Consider the following 17966-nt stretch of genomic DNA (forward strand, 5'->3'; position numbering starts at 1 on the left):
TCTCTCCACTTCTGGAGAGAAAGAAAGCCTTTTTTTTCTTTCCAATTCTTCTCTTCTCTCCCCACTTAACAATCCAAACAAGAGAAATGAAGAGAAACTCATTTATTTTCTTCTCTCCATTTCTCTCAATCCACACACAGCATAAGAGTCATCTTGTAAATAGGGAAACCCAAGTAATAAGGATATGGATTATAGTGGAATGACTCCCATGAATGTAGACACTTGTTTAACCATGTAAAATCTCTTATTTTTACCCTTTTCTTTTTTCTTTTTTTTTTCTTTGCATGATTTGTATGTGTGATCTTAATTGGAGTTGAGATCTCGAGGCAGATTCAATTTTTTTTTTGCATCCACTTCTATAGGTACTGAAGTTCAGCATGGAACAACTCCGCAGTTCAAAAACTACGCTGACCATGTCAACACCACAAGGTGTGCAGATGCCCTTCGATTTGAATCATCCATTATTTGAACCAGCTCTTAGATGAGCTAAAGAACACAAATCTGCTGCAGCCATTAAATATCTGAAAGGAGCTCCATGTATTAATTCATTGACTGATTATAGACATTACAAGATAATTAAAAAAAAAACAGGATCACCAAAGGCAACCAAAAAGAAAAGAATTTTATAGTAACATTTAGTTTGCATCCCTTACATGAAAGAGTACTAACAAATTGTATAAGAGCCATCATCTCCATCACCAATAGTTGATTCATTTGGCCTTTTGGTAGGAAAGGAAAGTGAAACGCCTGCATCCACATATTAATGGCACACATGCACAACTACTAACACAAAATTTCAAGGGTACAATGGATACATCATCCAAAAGTTGTTGGTCGAAACTTAGCCCTCATAATACATCCAAAATATAGCAATCCTACAAGACGAGGAAGACGAACCTCTTCAACGTGGCGAGACACAATAGGTAACAATGTAGAGTTACATTGGATTACCCATTCAAAAAGCCTTTGTCTTGTCCACCTTCAAGTGGATATTGTACCATTTCTTCTTCTTTGGTCTATCCTTCATTGTAGGTTTCTTACGTTTTGTTTGATGCTCTCCTTCCTTTTTAGACCCCTTAAAGGAACCTCTAATCTTCCAACTACTCGAACTTCGCCTCAGAGGAGAAGCAGTTGAGTATGAAGCATGGATTGCATTCCTTTGCTTAAGAAGCCCATCAATCTAAAAGAACGAAGAATCGATAATGTAAATTTTTTTTTTATGAGCTCCACTTCAAAATAATCAATTAAGGATTATACTCACAGCCTGCATTTCCAGTGCATATCTGCTGGTCAACTCGTTGAATTGTGCCAGGACCTGTATTTCACTCTCAAATAAATATAAGCAGGAAAAAAAAAGAGTTATGGGTTCAAAGTATAGAGAAAAAAGTAGCATGCAATAGTCCGAACCGCTCTGTACTTGGTTTCGAACTTAGAGAGTTCCACCCTTTTTGTTAAAATCTGAGCTTCGACGGCCCTGAGTTGTTCCTTCTCTTCATAAAATGGCGCAGCACAAAGAACTTCCAGAATGTAGCTTGCGCTTTGGAAAAAGTTGTCACCTTTAGAATATAGACAGATGGAAGTTTCAGCACGTCAGAGTGAATAATCAAGAAAAGCCTAATTCTTGAGTGGGTCAAGGAAGTTGCACAACTGACCATAAACAGAAAATATATGAGTGCCTGCTTTAAGCTCAGTTATTTCACATGGCTGAAATCCATCCAACTTTTTGAAGAAAGCGGCATCAGGATCCTTTGCAGCTGCCATCTGAAGCCACCAAATTTTGAAAGACCAAGAAGGAAGAAATGAATGATAAGGGTGTAATCTGAATCACAAGAGTTGATTTATATACAATTTGTGATGCTGTTAGCTCACCGCGTTGACTGCTTCATCTAATCTGTAAACGGGGAAACCTAGAAAATACATCCCAGCGGATGTAACCTTTCCTGTTTTCACACTGTCCTCCTACACAAAAAAGCTTAGCCTATAAGTTTATTTAAACCAAAATAATTCATTTTCTTGATAGATGTAGGTTTCACATTTACAATCAATATGGGATTACCTCAAATTCCAAATATGTTGTCAAATGCATTCACATTCAGAAAATCCAGCTAGGTGTTTTCAATGAGAAAGCGTATGGTAGTCTAGTGAAACAAATAGAATCCATGCAGAGAACTACGGTGATGATTGACAAGTAGAAATGATTCAAAGCATAAGTATACTCTCCCAGCCACTTTAAAACACTAAGGTGAGAATTTGGTGCAGGAGAATTGTAGCCGTCCATTATGATTACCTACTTACATTACAATCATGGTCATCCATTGAGGAGCATCATGACCATTCATTGTCTTTTAATTATATTGTTCTTATCCCTTGTTGGAATTATTTGCAGTTCAGATTTCAAAGCTAATTTCGTAGGTTAGTTTGTAGTTGCTTAGGTATTATAGTTGATCAAAGGAGTAGGAACAGCAAGTAGCTTTACTTAAGTGGAGATGTCATAAAAAGAGTTGTGTTCGTGTAAAAATAAGATAAAATAAATCTTTTAATAATGAACCAATATAAATGTATGGTATTGAAAGTTCTTGTGTGTGAGGGTGTGACTACTTGTGTTAACCACCTCATTATTTAGGATAGGGTGCAGATAATGATGGAAAGTGGGTTTTTCCTCATTGCTGTGATTGAGCTCGATCCCATAATGAATGAGTGCCACCCATACCCTACCAATTGTTCTTGAGGATCTGTGCTACATGAGTTTGGCATTCGATATAAACATCTCTGGCAAATCCTCCCGGAGAAGGATGAGAAATTATCATCAAAGACCAAGTATTTCATGAGTCAAGTGTGTCTCTCCTAACAAATGTTGTATTCTTTGCCAAAGCAAGTGGCTTGAGGCCTCCCTCCAATTGATAGACTTCTTGCCAAATGTTGTCCCAGTTGCCAAGATCATATCTAAGACTCTCATCACAGCATGTATACCAAATGATACCCAACTTTTATGTAGCATTATATGAAAATTATGATATTATAATATAATCATCCATCACCATTTTACCTCTACTAACTGTCCAACTTCCCTGTTCATCTACTAGATCACATTCCCCTCCACTGCCCACCACCACCTCCCATAATCATATACTCCCAAATAAATAAATAAATATCTGATGTCACCTTCAAGAACTATCAATGCCTCGGCATATATCCACCATTTATCTATTTTGATCTGATCAAGAAGATTTAAGTCCAGCAAGATCAATATCATCGAGGCCAAGTTTTCTCCAACCAGAGGGATGATGCAGTAGCATCATAACAGTCGATCAAATTCTCTACCAAAATCGTCATGACCATCATTCGAGGAGGATTGAGATCATTCAATATCATCTCCTTCTAGAAATCAAATAGTGTAGGCTTAAGGCAGGTCCCATATGTTAGTGTGTCACTCATCTTAGTCATTTCAATTGGTTCATTTTGAAGGAGTTGTATGTGTAAAGAAAAAAAAATTGATAATGGGTTGATGGAAGTTTGTGGTGTGGTTTTTGTGAGAACGTCAGATTGAGATTGCTCCCACTCCCACAATGTGTGAGCGTCATTTGTATCCTATCAATTATCGGTTTGACGATCCATGGTGCATCATGAGCTGAAGTCATCAAAATTTTTGAGATACTTCTCAGCCTATATATCCCAGTATGGGTGGTTGTGTAACTGATGTTCACATACTTCTGTTGTGACTTTTTTAGTATTTATTTCGTGTGCATGCAGAATAAGAAGAAACACAAACAGTTTAGGCTAGAGCCAAAGCCGAGCACCTATCCATGTACGTTATCACAAGTATCATCCTAGGTAAATTTGATGAGACAAAAGACGGGATTAAAAATAAATATGCATGGATATGACCATTGTTCAAAGTTTCACTCGATTTCAGAATGTTTTGGATGAACACAGTATCGGCTGAGACTGGAACTAAACATTGAACGTTTCAGATTGTTGCACAATGTCAAGGATGTTTCGATTGAGATCATCTCGGTTTACCTCCTAACTGAAAATTGCCTTGAAACAAGATTTTGAACCTTGTGTGGATGCATATTTACGCACATTTGAGCATAAGCAAGTAGAAGTTTAAGTGCATTTTCATCCAAACCTGTCTGCCCTATGATGACATTGCCATATTGAAGTCCATTGTGACATCATGTGTTTGACCATTTCTAAGTGACTTGAATCTGGTACGAATGGCATTTATTCTCTTGTTGGTGGCAAATGACAAGAAGTTTTGGCCATTGGTTAGGGACATTACCCTGAAGTGTAGAAGGCATGGCTGGTCCAATGCCAATAGCCTAAACTTTTTTTAATCAAGCTAGCTTAATTAATAGAATACTCATTTCATCCATCATCTTAGACTTATGTAGTAAAAGAGCTCCCTTTTAGATTTATATAGTAAAATAGCCCCTTAGGATAGGGCAGCAATTCTAATTGCAGGTGGAGGTAATGAATAAGTGAACCCAACAGATAGGACGGTGTCTGTCAACCCTAATCCTCAACAGTTTGACTGAGTGACGTAAAAGGGGGCTTAAACAACAGTTAGTTCAAAGCTAATTTAAATGATCATTGTAAGGTACCCCTAGACATGCTGTTCAGCTCAGTTCAGCAGATGAATCTATTGAGGCAAAAGCTCAAGCCACATGATTCCATACATGAGGATCAAGAGAACAGGACAAAGCAATTCATGTGCTTTGCAGTTCAGAAGGACGCAAGAAAATTGAAATTTGTGAGTATTCTAGTTTCTTCACTTTAATCTGGAAATGGTTATCAATTCCATATTAACCAAACTTCATCTCTATTTACTCCAGCAGATTCTTCCAATTACATCAATAAATAAAAACTCAGAATGTTGAGTACCTGTAATGCAAGGTGTAATCTACGATTCTCATCCTGCTCAAAGTATAATAGCTGCATAGCAACTAAAACCATTAATAACAAGCTAAAGGTGTAGAATTTTATACAATAATATAAAATACTTGTACGTCTCAGTGATGAAGAAACGCTAGACGATAATAGAGAGGTAATAAGTTTGGAAAGAACAATATGTTTTCAGCTGTGAGATGGAAATGAAAGTTATGAAATAATCAATTTGGGGCTTAAGGGAGATGATGTTTTGAAAACTTGAGAGACTCGAAGAAAAAAGAGGGGGGGGGGGGGGGGGGGGGGGAAGTGTTAAACTTAGCACAAACCTTGAATTTGCTTTTGTCCGGTGATTGGACTCGACAAACAATCCCTGCTTGTGCTACCTGTTCTGTTATTGTTACAGAATAGAAGTGAGCACATTGTTTCTCAACCTGTAAAAAGAAGAGAATGCTTTCACGTGTGTCCACTAACAAAGTTAAAAGATAGCTAAAGGAAGATACAAAAAGTGGTTAAAATACCTAACCTTCCTAAACAGAGGTTGCCCCAGTTGAAGTGGAAAAATGGTTACCGATCCACTCAAAGCCTCTTCCAAGATAGTAGCTGATACAGCGGTCTTAATTGGCACACCAAGCTTACTAGTGTATTGTACAAATAACACCAGATATGAGTGCATCATTTTGTGGCCCAGGGTTTATGAGTACATCAGAAACCCCCAGAAGTAATAAAAAAATGCAGTTTTCACTCAAAAAATGGACCTACCTAAAAATTGCAGCAAAAACGGTGTTCACAGCTCCCAAACTTGAAAGATCTAGCTCCACTTCATTGTTATCTGATTCAATCGCCTGAAGAAAGGCACATTACATCATTATTAACATCAACCCAATCAAAAGTCATATCAGGCGACCCCCAAATCATAGCAAGAACAATGAGAGAATGTGAAACTAGAACTAATTATATGCCTGCCAAAATATTTTACCTCAAAACCAGCTGTGTCATACTGACGTCGTTTGTCTGGATCAGAGAGAATATTATAGGAAAATGTGACCTCCTGAAAGATATCAGCTGCTTTTGTATCATTTGCATTTTTGTCAGGATGATACCTGAAAATTATATTATAGTGGCATCAGTAAATAATATATCTGACACAAAATGGCAGAATAGCAAACATTTGGTAGGAATTGACATGCAAAACATTTGGTAGAGAGTTTTGCCTTAACATATCAGGGAAGACTTTATGCGGTTATAGGCATGCAAACATTTGGTAGGAATTCCCAAAGATAATCTTATTAATTTCAACCAGACACTTAAAATTTGAGCTGCCCACATCTTATTTTTTAAAACATAAATTTTAAGATAGGTTGTGGCACAAAAATAATCTATCTTATTTTGATACTAGGTTCTATCAAGTACTTCAACTTTTCTTATAACAACGATAATGTTCTAATGGATAGCCTCAACCCACAGTTGAGGCTCTGCCATCAACATGACCGATAGGATTTGAGGAAAATAGAAGATTACCAGAGATCGGTTCCAATCTTCTATGGATTAATACACTTTTTTCCCAGGGATACCATTTTCCTGGGAATCCATAACAGCCCAACGGTCATGATGAATGGATAAATATAGAAGATAAAAGCCAATATTATCCTAAGAAGGTTGAGATGTCATCAAAGAATCCATGGCTTTTTTGCTTAATTAGCTGCAATGGGTCACTGAACTTTCAACAAGATGGACAGTTCATCAAGTCGAAACATTGTCCTCCATTGTGAGAGCAACCAACTCTCGTTCGAAACAAGAGAAGCTAGGAAAGACAAAACCCACTTGAGGGAATCAAGAAATAGCTCCAATAAGGGGTTGTAATGGTTTGGTCATGTACAACAAGACCGATGATGGGCAACAGTGAAAATACAGGCTAAGGGATCTACCACTCTAAATGGGTGAAATTAAGACCGAAAAATGGTGTTTTTTGAAATTAGTAGAAAGTAGAAACAGACCCAAAGTTACATTATAGAATTAAATGGTCAAATAGGATTCATGTTGCCCAAAAACATAATTAAGAATTTAAGATGAAACATTGCAAATGATGACGATGATGAACGTTTGATAGTAAGCTGCGATGAAACCCATGGCCTCATTTGCAGTTAAAATCACACAATTACTCACATTCACACTAACTTACAAGAAATTAATATAAAAAAAACGAACCTTTGACACCATCACACACCCACGACAGAAACATTCAAATATAAAACGCTCAGAATTTCGAGAAAAGAAAATACTTTTAGAATTGTGAAGAAATATAAAAATTAGAGGATTACTTGAGAGCCATTTTTCGATAAGCGGTCTTAATTTCCTGATCTGTTGAATTTCGAGAGACACCAAGAACCTCGTACGGATCTCTTCGCTGCTGATTTGAACCCTCATTCTTCCCTGATGATGATTTAGAAAAGAAGCCATGTGACGGCATTTTTAATTCAAATTCAGTAGAAACCCTTATTATTATCTCTGTTACCACGAAATTCTACAACTAATTTCAAAGAAATTCATGGATGTCAAATTGAAATTCTGCTGAAACCTAACGCATTCGATCTACAAAAAGGATTTAGAGAGCGAGAAATTTGAATTTTTATATACGAAGAAGCATTTATAAGGCAGTGAGATTGAGAATGTAGAAGTAAAGGTGATGCGTATTGCGCACCGACTCGTAATTTATTTTAGTGGGATTTAGAAATACCTCCCTATATTTTAATGAATATTTGAGATACACTCTTTGTATTTTTAAACTTATGACATATCCCTTGACCTCAGTCTTTCCCGATAGAGTAATACAAAAATGATCTTAATTGCCAGTACTTCAACCTTTAACTAACAACTGTCAATTTTTCTTCTCAAAACCAATCATCTCTAATATCTTAGCTAAAAACATTTTACACAAAATCTATCTATCAGAAAAAAAAAAAAAAAATTATCTCCTTCAGTCTTTTTTCTCAAGAATAAGACTATGTTTAGTAACACTTCTGAAGTCTGAAGTCTAGAAATTAGAAATCAACTTCAAAAATTTCATCCAATGTCCTCTCATCATTAATTCAAAAATTTTGAATTTCGATTCTGAAGTCTGAAATCTAAAATGAAACAAACAAAAATAAAGTTTTCTGATGTTTAAATTTTAAATGTGGACCACCTCCATTTAGATGTCAGAAGTGTTATCAAACACACACTAAGCTAAACCTCTTTTCTTTTTTGAGAAAATCAAGAATTTTTTGTTAGGTTGAAGGTAAAGTCATTTAAGTCATTTTATATTAATCTTTTAGAGTAGAATAAGGTAAGAGGCAAATTTGAAAACAGTGTATCTCAAAGTTGAACGCTATTTCAAGATATTTCAATATAACATTCGGAATTTGGTCGAGATCCAAATGAAACATTGATGTTTCGATAATGTTTTAGATTGTCTTGAAATGTTCTAGTCAAGACCATATCAATTTTTTTTTCTCCTATTTATTGAAATATTGCATTTAAATGAGATTTTAAACCTTGATTCTTATTGTCGGCTGCCAACTACCTACATTCTTTACTCTACCTTGATTCTTAGGTTTGGAATTTTCTAAAGGGGTTATGATGGGATTAAGAATATTATAAAGGGGTCATAGTCATTTAACTACTACTTATAATGACATCATTTGTACCAATTAAATTATATTACACTTTTTAGGTCATAACATACCAAACACATTGATATACTTGTTTGTTACCGAAGCAATCAAACGATTAGTTAACATGTTTGTATCAATATTGTAGAAAATTTTCAAATTAACAAATACTAATTTTAAATTTTCATAAAAATTTAATTTTAATTTTAGATAGAATATTTTGACATTCTCCACGCACACACACACAAAACATGTCATCTTGAGATACAAGACAATAAATTAATATAATGCTTCAATGAAATAGATTACGTATAAGTCTGAGGTTCGTGATCCAAGACTAATGTAATTTCAAAGCCTATATCAATCTAGGTATGAAGGTAGAATCCGACATGGGTTCAAGATGGATTGGAGTTATTGATGGTTTCGCCCCCTCACACTAAGTTTACTTAATGTGAGGAATTAATGCACAAGTGGGTGTTGGAGTGTACTTGTGGGTACACCCTTGGCACTTGAAGAATTGGAATCGAGGTGAATCGATATTTCCATCTACAAGTATCATTCTAGATATTTTAGCAAAAAATTTCTAACAATATTGTTTTATGTACAATACAACCAACTTACAAATGGAAAATTTTATTACATTTTGTATAATCTTAAAAAATAAAATTATTATTTTAAAAGGGAAGAAATGAGACACACGTGGAAGTAGAATGGAGAGATCCAAGTCTAGAGTAATTCTTTGGCTCTCTTGGAGAGAGATCGAACACCTGATTGATAAAGATCTCTTATTCTTATTGTTGTCTTAAAAACCAAGAGACAAGGATGCCACACCTAAAAGGAATGGACGGTCAAGACTTAAAGAGTAGGACTTGGAGTGCATCTTATTTACAGAGATGTGACGCCCCATAGTTTTGGACAGCCACACAACGGTCAACACCAAATCACCTTTCACATCATAGGCACATCATAGGCAAATAGGCCACCAAAATCCTAGGTTATTCCTAATTTACCACAATTTTCCAGAAAATTTCAATTGTGACACAAATATTTTCTAATTAAACTCCGAGGGTTGGTGTAATGGTCAAGCCCACGCGCCTCACAAAGCAGATGTCGAATCTTGCCTTAGAGTCACTGTGAGGGAAGGGAATTGTACATTCCTTGAAGATTAGTTGAATACTCTAAGATGCCCACATTCTTTGGTAAAAAAAAAAAAAAAAGATTTCAAAGATGTATATAAGATTTTTACATTTTTTATGATGGCACCTCATTCTCTTTCTTTTGCTTCAATTATATCGAGCTAAACTTAAATTTCAATATAAAAGGTGGAGAAAGAAGTATCTAAATCCCTATGGTACATGGCCATAGCAACTCTTTAGTATTCATCCCCAAGTTACATGAAAGAGAGAATAGTTATGTTCTCCCTCCACTCATTCTCAAATCTCAAGTCCAAATCTATCCATATTAATATTATAAATCAAATTTATAAAGGGTAAAATCGATATTTCATCAAGACCCTACATGTGTCATAATGAAGACATGAATTGAAGAGTAGAAAAAAAATAACGAAAGGCAAGCGATATACATGATAGGTCAATAATTTAGCTCTACTCATTGAGAGGGTAGGGCATAGATCGAAATATGCCCTAACTAACAAGATGTACCAAATCATAACATTCTCGTGATTCTTTGCCTACCTTATCACACTTCAAAATTCTAGGAAAAATCCCAAGACTCTCAGAGCATGATAAGAAGGATTCCATTTTTAGTTTAAGATCCCAATGATCATGGGATTCCCCAAGATCAGAACCCGAATAAAGGGGAAACCCTAATCTTGAGAGATATCCTATATAATTGAGGGAGGATCCAAGGTAAGGGGAGGATTTTTCCAATCCTTGAGATTAGAGCAAACAAGGATAACATCATTTCTACAATTCTAACTTGATTGTCGGAGAATTATTGGCAGGTATCACACTAGTGCTAACAGGAGGGAGGCAAGGAGCACCTTTGAAACAACAGAGTAGATTGAGGTAAAATTCAAATTTGCCTCTACAAAAATCATTTTTTTTTTGACATAGTAGACTACATCTTCTTCAACTTCCTTAATTCTTAATAACCAAGACATAATCAGCAATGGTAAAAAAATAAAAAAGACGATTAAGGTTTGTGTTTGATACTCTTATCATCACATCAATATTTGAAATGAAAAAAAAAGATGAAATCAATCAACCATACGAACAAGTCCATTCACCACAGCCCAATTAGTTCTTAGATGGCATCATTTATTTCGGCATAGTTAAGGTGGGGAATGCTTGATGAGCCGGTTCGCTTACACCAAAATTCTTCACCTAAAGCAAAGTAAAAAAAAAGTCTTTAGATTATAAGAACAAGAGTGGTGTGGTTGAACAACTATCCAACACAAATGCTCTGCTTTTTTTAAATAATAGAAGCTGATGACTTCATTCAGCTTCAAATCTATGCTTTTGGGTATAAAATATAAGGTTTGCCTGCTCAAAAAAGATAGCCCAGACACCAATTAATATGTATAATTGCATCATTACCCACTTCAGATAATCAATTGCAAACCACGCCCCCCTCCACCCAATAATCCTAAGAACATCCCATAATATAGTCAAAATTTATAGTTTCCATAGTGGGTTTAGATTTTGCATTGGAGACTAATTTACCAAGAAACTTCATTTTGTGCCAGATAACCACATTACTACAGAACTAAACATAATCAACTATTGGTGCTTGGGCCTCCTTTCAAGATGACATAATCGATATTCAATTTAAGTACAGTGGAGAAGATTTATCACCGTAAAGCATCTTCCTTCAGGGTGATTGCATCCCTACTACATCTTTTGAGTTTTTGCTTGTTTCAAGGAATTTTGAACTCTAAGGCAATGTGGGACTATCAGAATGCCCATAAAAAGTAAAGAATGAAGAGAAATTAAAATATTAAAATAAAAAATTGCGACTTCAAGCAAGGAAGGCAAGCATCGGTCATTATCATCAACCTTTCCAGAGTCCTCATGATTTCAATTACTATGGTCCCCTCAGTTTTACGAATCTTCGTCTTATGTTCCAAATTCACTCTTTGAAGAATCTCAATTTAGTTTCAATCCTTGGAATCAAAATGCATACCTGAATATTCTCTACCTTCTCCAGTTCCAATCTAACAACCATACAGCCTAATACAATGCATCGGCTACACTTAAATATTTAATCATAATGTAAAGGGGCCGATATTTCATACTCAGATTGTCATGTAAGTTCTTCGACAACTTCTTGGATTTCAAGGCTGCCAAAGAACCGTAGTGAATGTGGTATTTAAGGCTTGAGGTTAGCACTCTTATTGGCCCCCTGTAAAACCTTCATATAGAACACATGAAAAATCTAAGGGTAGTACAGGCTTGCCTACTGATCAACATGCATTAACATAATAAATTGAACTCATTACAAGCATAAAGACTTCTATTCCCATGGACCACCCTACCAAACTCATGGTTTAAAAAGGAAGTCAATCCACAGATCTAATTTGGATGCACTATTCATGAATACTCTGTTTATTGGATTTTTTTTCTCAATTTTTTTTTGTCAAGTCCCATATTTCCCCTATCCAAATAGGAGAATTGAATTTACTTTTGAGAACTCTTTAATTATTCTAGTTCTGGGCAAAAAATTTAGAACAAAAAAAAAACCATTTCTTTTTCACATTTCTAACTTTTTTTTTTCTAGATCTTTGAAAATGCATTTGAGAAGGAAAGGTTGTTTCCCGAGAGAATTACAAAACCAAGACAAAGGCGTGAACCACTTATAAAGTCCAGATTTCAAATCCAATTCCATCAAGATTCTTTCCAGACATGACTGTACCCAGTATTCATCTCTTTCATGACTTCAAGCCTACAACTACTTAACTAGACCTGCTAATACTATAGAAGGACACAAGCATTTGATATAATTAATATAATGAATGTTAACAAGAAACTAGGGATCATAAAAGCATTTCGAAATTCGAATCAATAGCACAAAAACAGACATCCTAAACCCAATCTCAGATCTATTATTCTCATCTGGTCTATATTGAATAAATTAAATTACAATTCTAATAGTAATGTTTAAGACAAGACCATACACAACAATACGTGGCAATCTAACCATTGAGCGTCAAAGTTTGAACTGTCGAGGAAGTTTACCACACCAACTCTGTGCCCTCAAAATCTCCTTTGCAAACCCTTGATTTCCAGTCAACAAAAGCCCATTCAATATCCGATTAAATGTAAACTTCCGAGGCATAAACCCTTTATCGACCATCTCCATCAACAACTTCCCCGCCACCAATAAATCATCTGCTTTCTTCCTCACAAACATAGCACTTATCAAAATATTATAAGTATCCAAATTAGGCAGGCAATCTCCACCATTCATCTTCCCAAAAACCTCCAAACCCTTCTCAATCTCTCCCTCGTCACAAAAATATCGAATTACAACATTGTAAATCTGCACATTCGGCTCACACTCATCATCCTTCATTCTCCCCATAAACTCCATTGCCCTATCCATTTCCCCGACATGACATAAACCCCTAATCACCACACTATACGTCGTGGAATTGGGCACGTACCCTTTTCTCCTCATCTCCTCAAAAACCACAATAGCATTCTCAACGCTATCTTTCTTACACAAAACCTGAATTAAAGCATTATAAGTCGCCACCGAAGGAAGACACCCTTGCCCAACCATATCATCGAAGACCTTTCGAGCCTTATCAATCTCACCCACGACCCCAAATCCATGAACGACCGTAGTATAAGTAACCACATCAAGCTCACACCCTCGCTTCTTCATTTGCAAGAAAAATTCCCAAGCTTCTTTAATCTGCCCAGCTCTAAAGAATCCTTTAAGCAATATATTATACGTCAAGAGAGTTGGACCCAATCCTCTCTCCACCATTTCTTTAAGAATTTCTAAAGCTTTTGGGGTTCTCTTTTTCAAACACCAACCATTTGCAATTATATTATAACTAACAGTATCAGCTTTAAATCGACCTTTAAAAACCTTAAAAAACGAGTGAGCCATTTCTACTCGATTAGACTTACAGAGCACGTCAAGAAAAGTATTGAAAGAGTGCAAATCTTGAATGCAACCATGTTCGTGCATCGATAGGAAAACTTTCACTGCTCGATCGGCTTTGCCAGTGGAGACATACCGTTCGATGATAATTGCAAAGGTTTTTGGGGTGGGACCGATGCGACGCTTACGCATTCGAGAGACGAGGGTCCATAAGGACTTGTAGTCTCGCAATCGACCAGCAATGTCGATTGCGTGATCGAAGGAGGATGGAGAATGTTTGTAGGTGGGGTGGTGGTCCAAGATTTGGAAAAATTTGAGGGCTTTGGGTCCATGGTTCCAGAGGCGTTTGAGAATTCGGTCGACGAGGTTGGGGGACCATTGGACTCTGCATTTTTCTAGGGTTAGGGTTAGGGTTTCTGAGTTGTTGTTCAAGATGAGCTCTGCAATGAGAGAATCTTGTGATGGTGGTGTTGAAGGGGTTGTTTGGGTGTGAGAATTGCGTTTGAGTGTGGGGAAGATTTGTGGGAGTTGAAGGAGAAGGAGATGAGGAAAATATTTGATGTGTGAGGTTTGTTTGAGGAGAGGAGGGAACATTTGAAAACATTTTCAGTCTCCTTCTTCGGTGATCAGTTAATAATAAAAACTGGTGTAATTTAGAGATACCCCTCTAATTTTGGTGAATATTTGAGATACCCCCATATTCTCGGACTGATGATGATATATCCCTTGATTGCAGTCTTCACAGAAAGACATATAGAAAATGTCCTACATGCTTTCATTCGACCTCGTGTTCAACATCTGATTCAAAAACCATTGATTTTACTCTTAAAATCTATCATTTTCAACTTTCAATAATCTTCTTGAGTTTTTAAGGTTGAAAGAGATAGAAGCTTAAGGTTGGAGAATAAGGTATAAAAATTTAGAGTTGTGCTAAAGTGACATTGGATTTACTACAATTTTTACATTTTTGACGATATGAGTAAGCACATCTACGGTTATGTGTGCACCTCCACGTCAAAAATGTAAAAACCGTAGTAAATCCAATGTCACTCCAGCATTAGTGAAAGATTTATACTAAAAGTTGAAAACAATTCTTTTTTAGAGGAAAAAAAAAAATTAATAATGATTTTCTGACTCCCCCCTCTAACATACTCTCCTTACGTGTCATGTGCTACAATCATAAATTTTTTCACGGGATACACAACTGTAAATTCCCATAAATATGTGCAATTGTGTATCCCAAAGAAAAGAAAATCTATGGTTCTAACATATAACACGCCAAGAGAATATGGGAGAATATGCCAGAGGGTGGGACTTAGAAAATCATGACTCAAAAAAAATATATATATTGAAAAGATCTTACATGAAGTTGAAAATAAGGGCATTTGGATCATTTTTCGTTAATTTTTCGCATTAGAATGCAATCAAAGGATATGTTATCAATTTGAAAATATAGGAGAATAACACAAATATTGCATCAACTTTTAACATTTTAGTAAATTGTCTAGAAAGTACTTAAGTGAGAAAGTTATTTTATAATAATGATATTCAACATGGGTTTGTCTTGTAATAAAGGTTCTCACTTAGCTAAATTGGTAAGGCTCACCTTCATGTTGATTCTTAACCACCTAGCAAAAAAGAGTTTATTTTTTTAAAATAAAAGTACTCAATTAATTAAATAAAATACATTAGAAAGGAAGATTTAGAAAGAAAGGTTTTTTTTTTTTAATAATGAGTATCTCTGTAGATAGTGGACCAAGCCCGTATATGGGCCTTTGCTAGTCCATAAATTATGGTCCTCTTCAAGGACAAGATGAATGCTCGCACATCAAACACACTAGGTAAGTGAGGGTCTGTCTTGCGGGTAGCCCATGAGGAATTAATACTCATACTAAGTATCGAACTCACAACGTAGAGAGATATTATTATAGTGTGTATCTCGAGAGCCATCAATCAAGATTAAACTATATTGATTCATCTATGATCAATGATCAGGGATTGAGTTCAAAGATACAGACTTTGATATTAACTTGATGTATTTAAGAGGTTTAGGATCACTTATTGTTTAACTGTTGGATGGGAATTGATCAACGGAACATTAAAATAGAATATTCTCTGTGAATGATCCAGAACATGACACCAATCATTTGTTGTTAGTCAAGGCATTTGGATGTCAATGATGATTATTGGTCGGAAAATGTCACGAATCCCGATCATGATTTGATTGATTTAAAACAGATCAAATCATGATTTGACCATGATCATTGATGATGTCAAACTAAAAAGTAGATTGTGGGTCTATAGGAGACCATCAACTTAAGGGACTCGCGAAAGTACCAGATACTTCTTACGAATAGCAAACGAAGAGAGCTTCAAAATAACACGGCGATACGTTTCTTAAGCTCCAAGCCATTAATGGAAATCTATAAATGAATTTGAAGGCTTTTCTTACCTCCTCACGTATTCTATTTCGATCATTCGAAAGAGACAGAGAGATAGAGAGACAGACAGAGATGGGAGGAGGAACAGAAGCGTTTCCGGATCTCGGGAGACACTGCAATCTCTCCGAATGCAATCAACTCGATTTCCTTCCTTTCAAGTGCGATGGATGTACAAAGGTAATTAATTTCCAAATCCAACCCCAAATATCTTCGAATTTCGTTCAAATTTGACAACTTTCTTGTGTTTCTCGAACAGATGTTTTGCTTGGAACACAGATCGTACAAATCCCACCAATGCCCAAAATCCGATCACAATAGCAGAAAAGTTATTGTTTGTGTTATCTGTTCTACATCAATTGAGATTACAGAGACACACAATGAAGACGAGATCAAGATGATGTTGCAGAGTCATGAGAATTCAAGGGATTGTGACCCATCAAAGAAGAAGAAACCCAAATGTCCTGTTAAGAGATGCAAACAAGTCTTGACCTTTTCCAACAACAGTACCTGCAAAATTTGCCAATTGAAGGTTTGTCTTGCACATCGATTCCCTGCAGATCACGCCTGTAAGAAAGCGATCTCCTCTGTGGGCGTTAATGGAGGTGGATCGTCAAATAAGTTTCTTGTTGCTTTGGCTGCAAGGAACAGTAAGGATTGTGGGCGCAAGCAGGAGAGCTCCTTGTCTTCTAATTCTACTACTCGTGTTCCATCTGTTAAAGCTTGTTGAGTTCATGAAAATCTATGCATATTGTATATTAATTTGTGGTTTTTGGTTTTAATAAATAAGAATTTATTTAGTCCCACATCGGATGGGAGAGAGGTATGAGAGGGTAGAGTTGGATTATAAAAAGGGAGGAGGGAGAGAATTGTAAGGTATCTTTGCGCTTGGGGCAATGACGCAGCTAGTGAGGTAATAACCGAGGCGCGTCAATTGCTGGTTGAAAACTATTTCCAAACCCCCTCTTTGGCCTGGGTTTGGCCCAGCGCCACTGAGAATTTCTGGAAGGGCTCCCTCTAAACAAGGGTAAAGCCCTACGATTCGTAATTAAAAATTTGTCTTATTTTTATTCTATGAAAATAAAAATAAATAATTTTAAATAATAAAATTATTGCAAAAGTAGTTATCAAATTAAAATTTCGTGAACATTTTTAATAATGAATAAATTTCAAGAAGATCAGGATATAGCAGATTTTGGGAACATATAACCTCTGAAAATTTTTCTGATTTTTTTATATTAAACTTTTCTGAATTTATCCAAATTGAATCCTCATCTATAGGAGTTTAATTTATGCATTTTTTTTAATAATAAATATATTGTCTCACAGCTCTGATGAATATGATATGAGCAACAACAGAACCATATGATGGTGAAGAACAAGAATTATGGTTCCTATCATGGTTTTAAAGCTCGTTCGAGCTCGAGATGTATTACCCTAGTTAACTTGGTATCAAAGTTGAACAAGACCAACCAATATCTAATACCTCACATTGAATTTTTTTGAATGAGAGGTCTCGAACGTATCGGAAAACTCAACTCATCTAAGACAACTCGGTATCAGGCCTAGATGAGACGAGACATGAAACCACGTTTTAAAACCATACATTCTATCCGCTTTAACTTGCACGACTCTAGTTTAAAACACCCTAAAACTTGGGGATAAAGACAGTTTTTTTAAGGAACGTTGGGATGACTTGACGATGATATTCTATTTTTTTTTAAGAATCACTATCGACAAACCAACTTTTACTAACGCCACATCAAGCATGTGCAATTATTTGGTTATTTACATATAGGAATTGGTGTGGCTAAAAATCAAAAGGACCTTCACAAACTTGATGACACAACAAAATCTTTGCACTGAATCCATTTTTCAGTCATGAACATGCAAATGAGCTTCGGTCACAAGAACATAA

The 17966-nt window shown here is 35.9% G+C and overlaps 3 protein-coding genes and 1 non-coding gene across 4 annotated transcripts; 2 read left to right on the plus strand and 2 right to left on the minus strand.

Moving 5' to 3' along the window:
• Positions 1 to 513: 513 nt before the first annotated feature.
• On the minus strand, positions 514 to 7550 carry LOC147401135 (chaperone protein dnaJ 16-like). The gene is made up of 11 exons (XM_086442297.1): positions 7209 to 7550; positions 5867 to 5990; positions 5650 to 5732; positions 5414 to 5525; positions 5217 to 5321; positions 4885 to 4935; positions 1870 to 1959; positions 1653 to 1761; positions 1408 to 1556; positions 1262 to 1315; positions 514 to 1180 (listed from the first exon to the last, which is right to left on the minus strand). Exons 1-11 carry the CDS (start codon positions 7355 to 7357, stop codon positions 956 to 958), a joined length of 1251 nt encoding a protein of 416 aa, XP_086298423.1. The 5' UTR covers positions 7358 to 7550; the 3' UTR covers positions 514 to 955.
• A 4917-nt stretch (positions 7551 to 12467) lies between these two features.
• On the minus strand, positions 12468 to 14523 carry OTP43 (Pentatricopeptide repeat (PPR) superfamily protein). Its single transcript, XM_086442298.1, has one exon. The coding sequence runs from the start codon at positions 14202 to 14204 to the stop codon at positions 12705 to 12707; it is 1500 nt and encodes a 499-aa protein (XP_086298424.1). The 5' UTR covers positions 14205 to 14523; the 3' UTR covers positions 12468 to 12704.
• A 1492-nt stretch (positions 14524 to 16015) lies between these two features.
• PMZ (zinc finger (AN1-like) family protein) lies at positions 16016 to 17089 on the plus strand. Its single transcript, XM_086442300.1, has 2 exons — positions 16016 to 16228; positions 16308 to 17089. The coding sequence occupies exons 1-2, from the start codon at positions 16040 to 16042 to the stop codon at positions 16776 to 16778; spliced, it is 660 nt and encodes a 219-aa protein (XP_086298426.1). The 5' UTR covers positions 16016 to 16039; the 3' UTR covers positions 16779 to 17089.
• Positions 16927 to 17083, plus strand: LOC147401138 (U4 spliceosomal RNA). The gene has a single exon (XR_015178971.1). It is a non-coding gene; the product is annotated as a U4 spliceosomal RNA (small nuclear RNA).
• Positions 17090 to 17966: the final 877 nt, after the last annotated feature.

Source organism: Akebia trifoliata, chromosome 5 (assembly GCF_017979445.1).
Source record: "Akebia trifoliata isolate Shusen 1 chromosome 5, ASM1797944v1, whole genome shotgun sequence".
In the NCBI taxonomy this organism is placed as follows: domain Eukaryota; kingdom Viridiplantae; phylum Streptophyta; class Magnoliopsida; order Ranunculales; family Lardizabalaceae; genus Akebia; species Akebia trifoliata.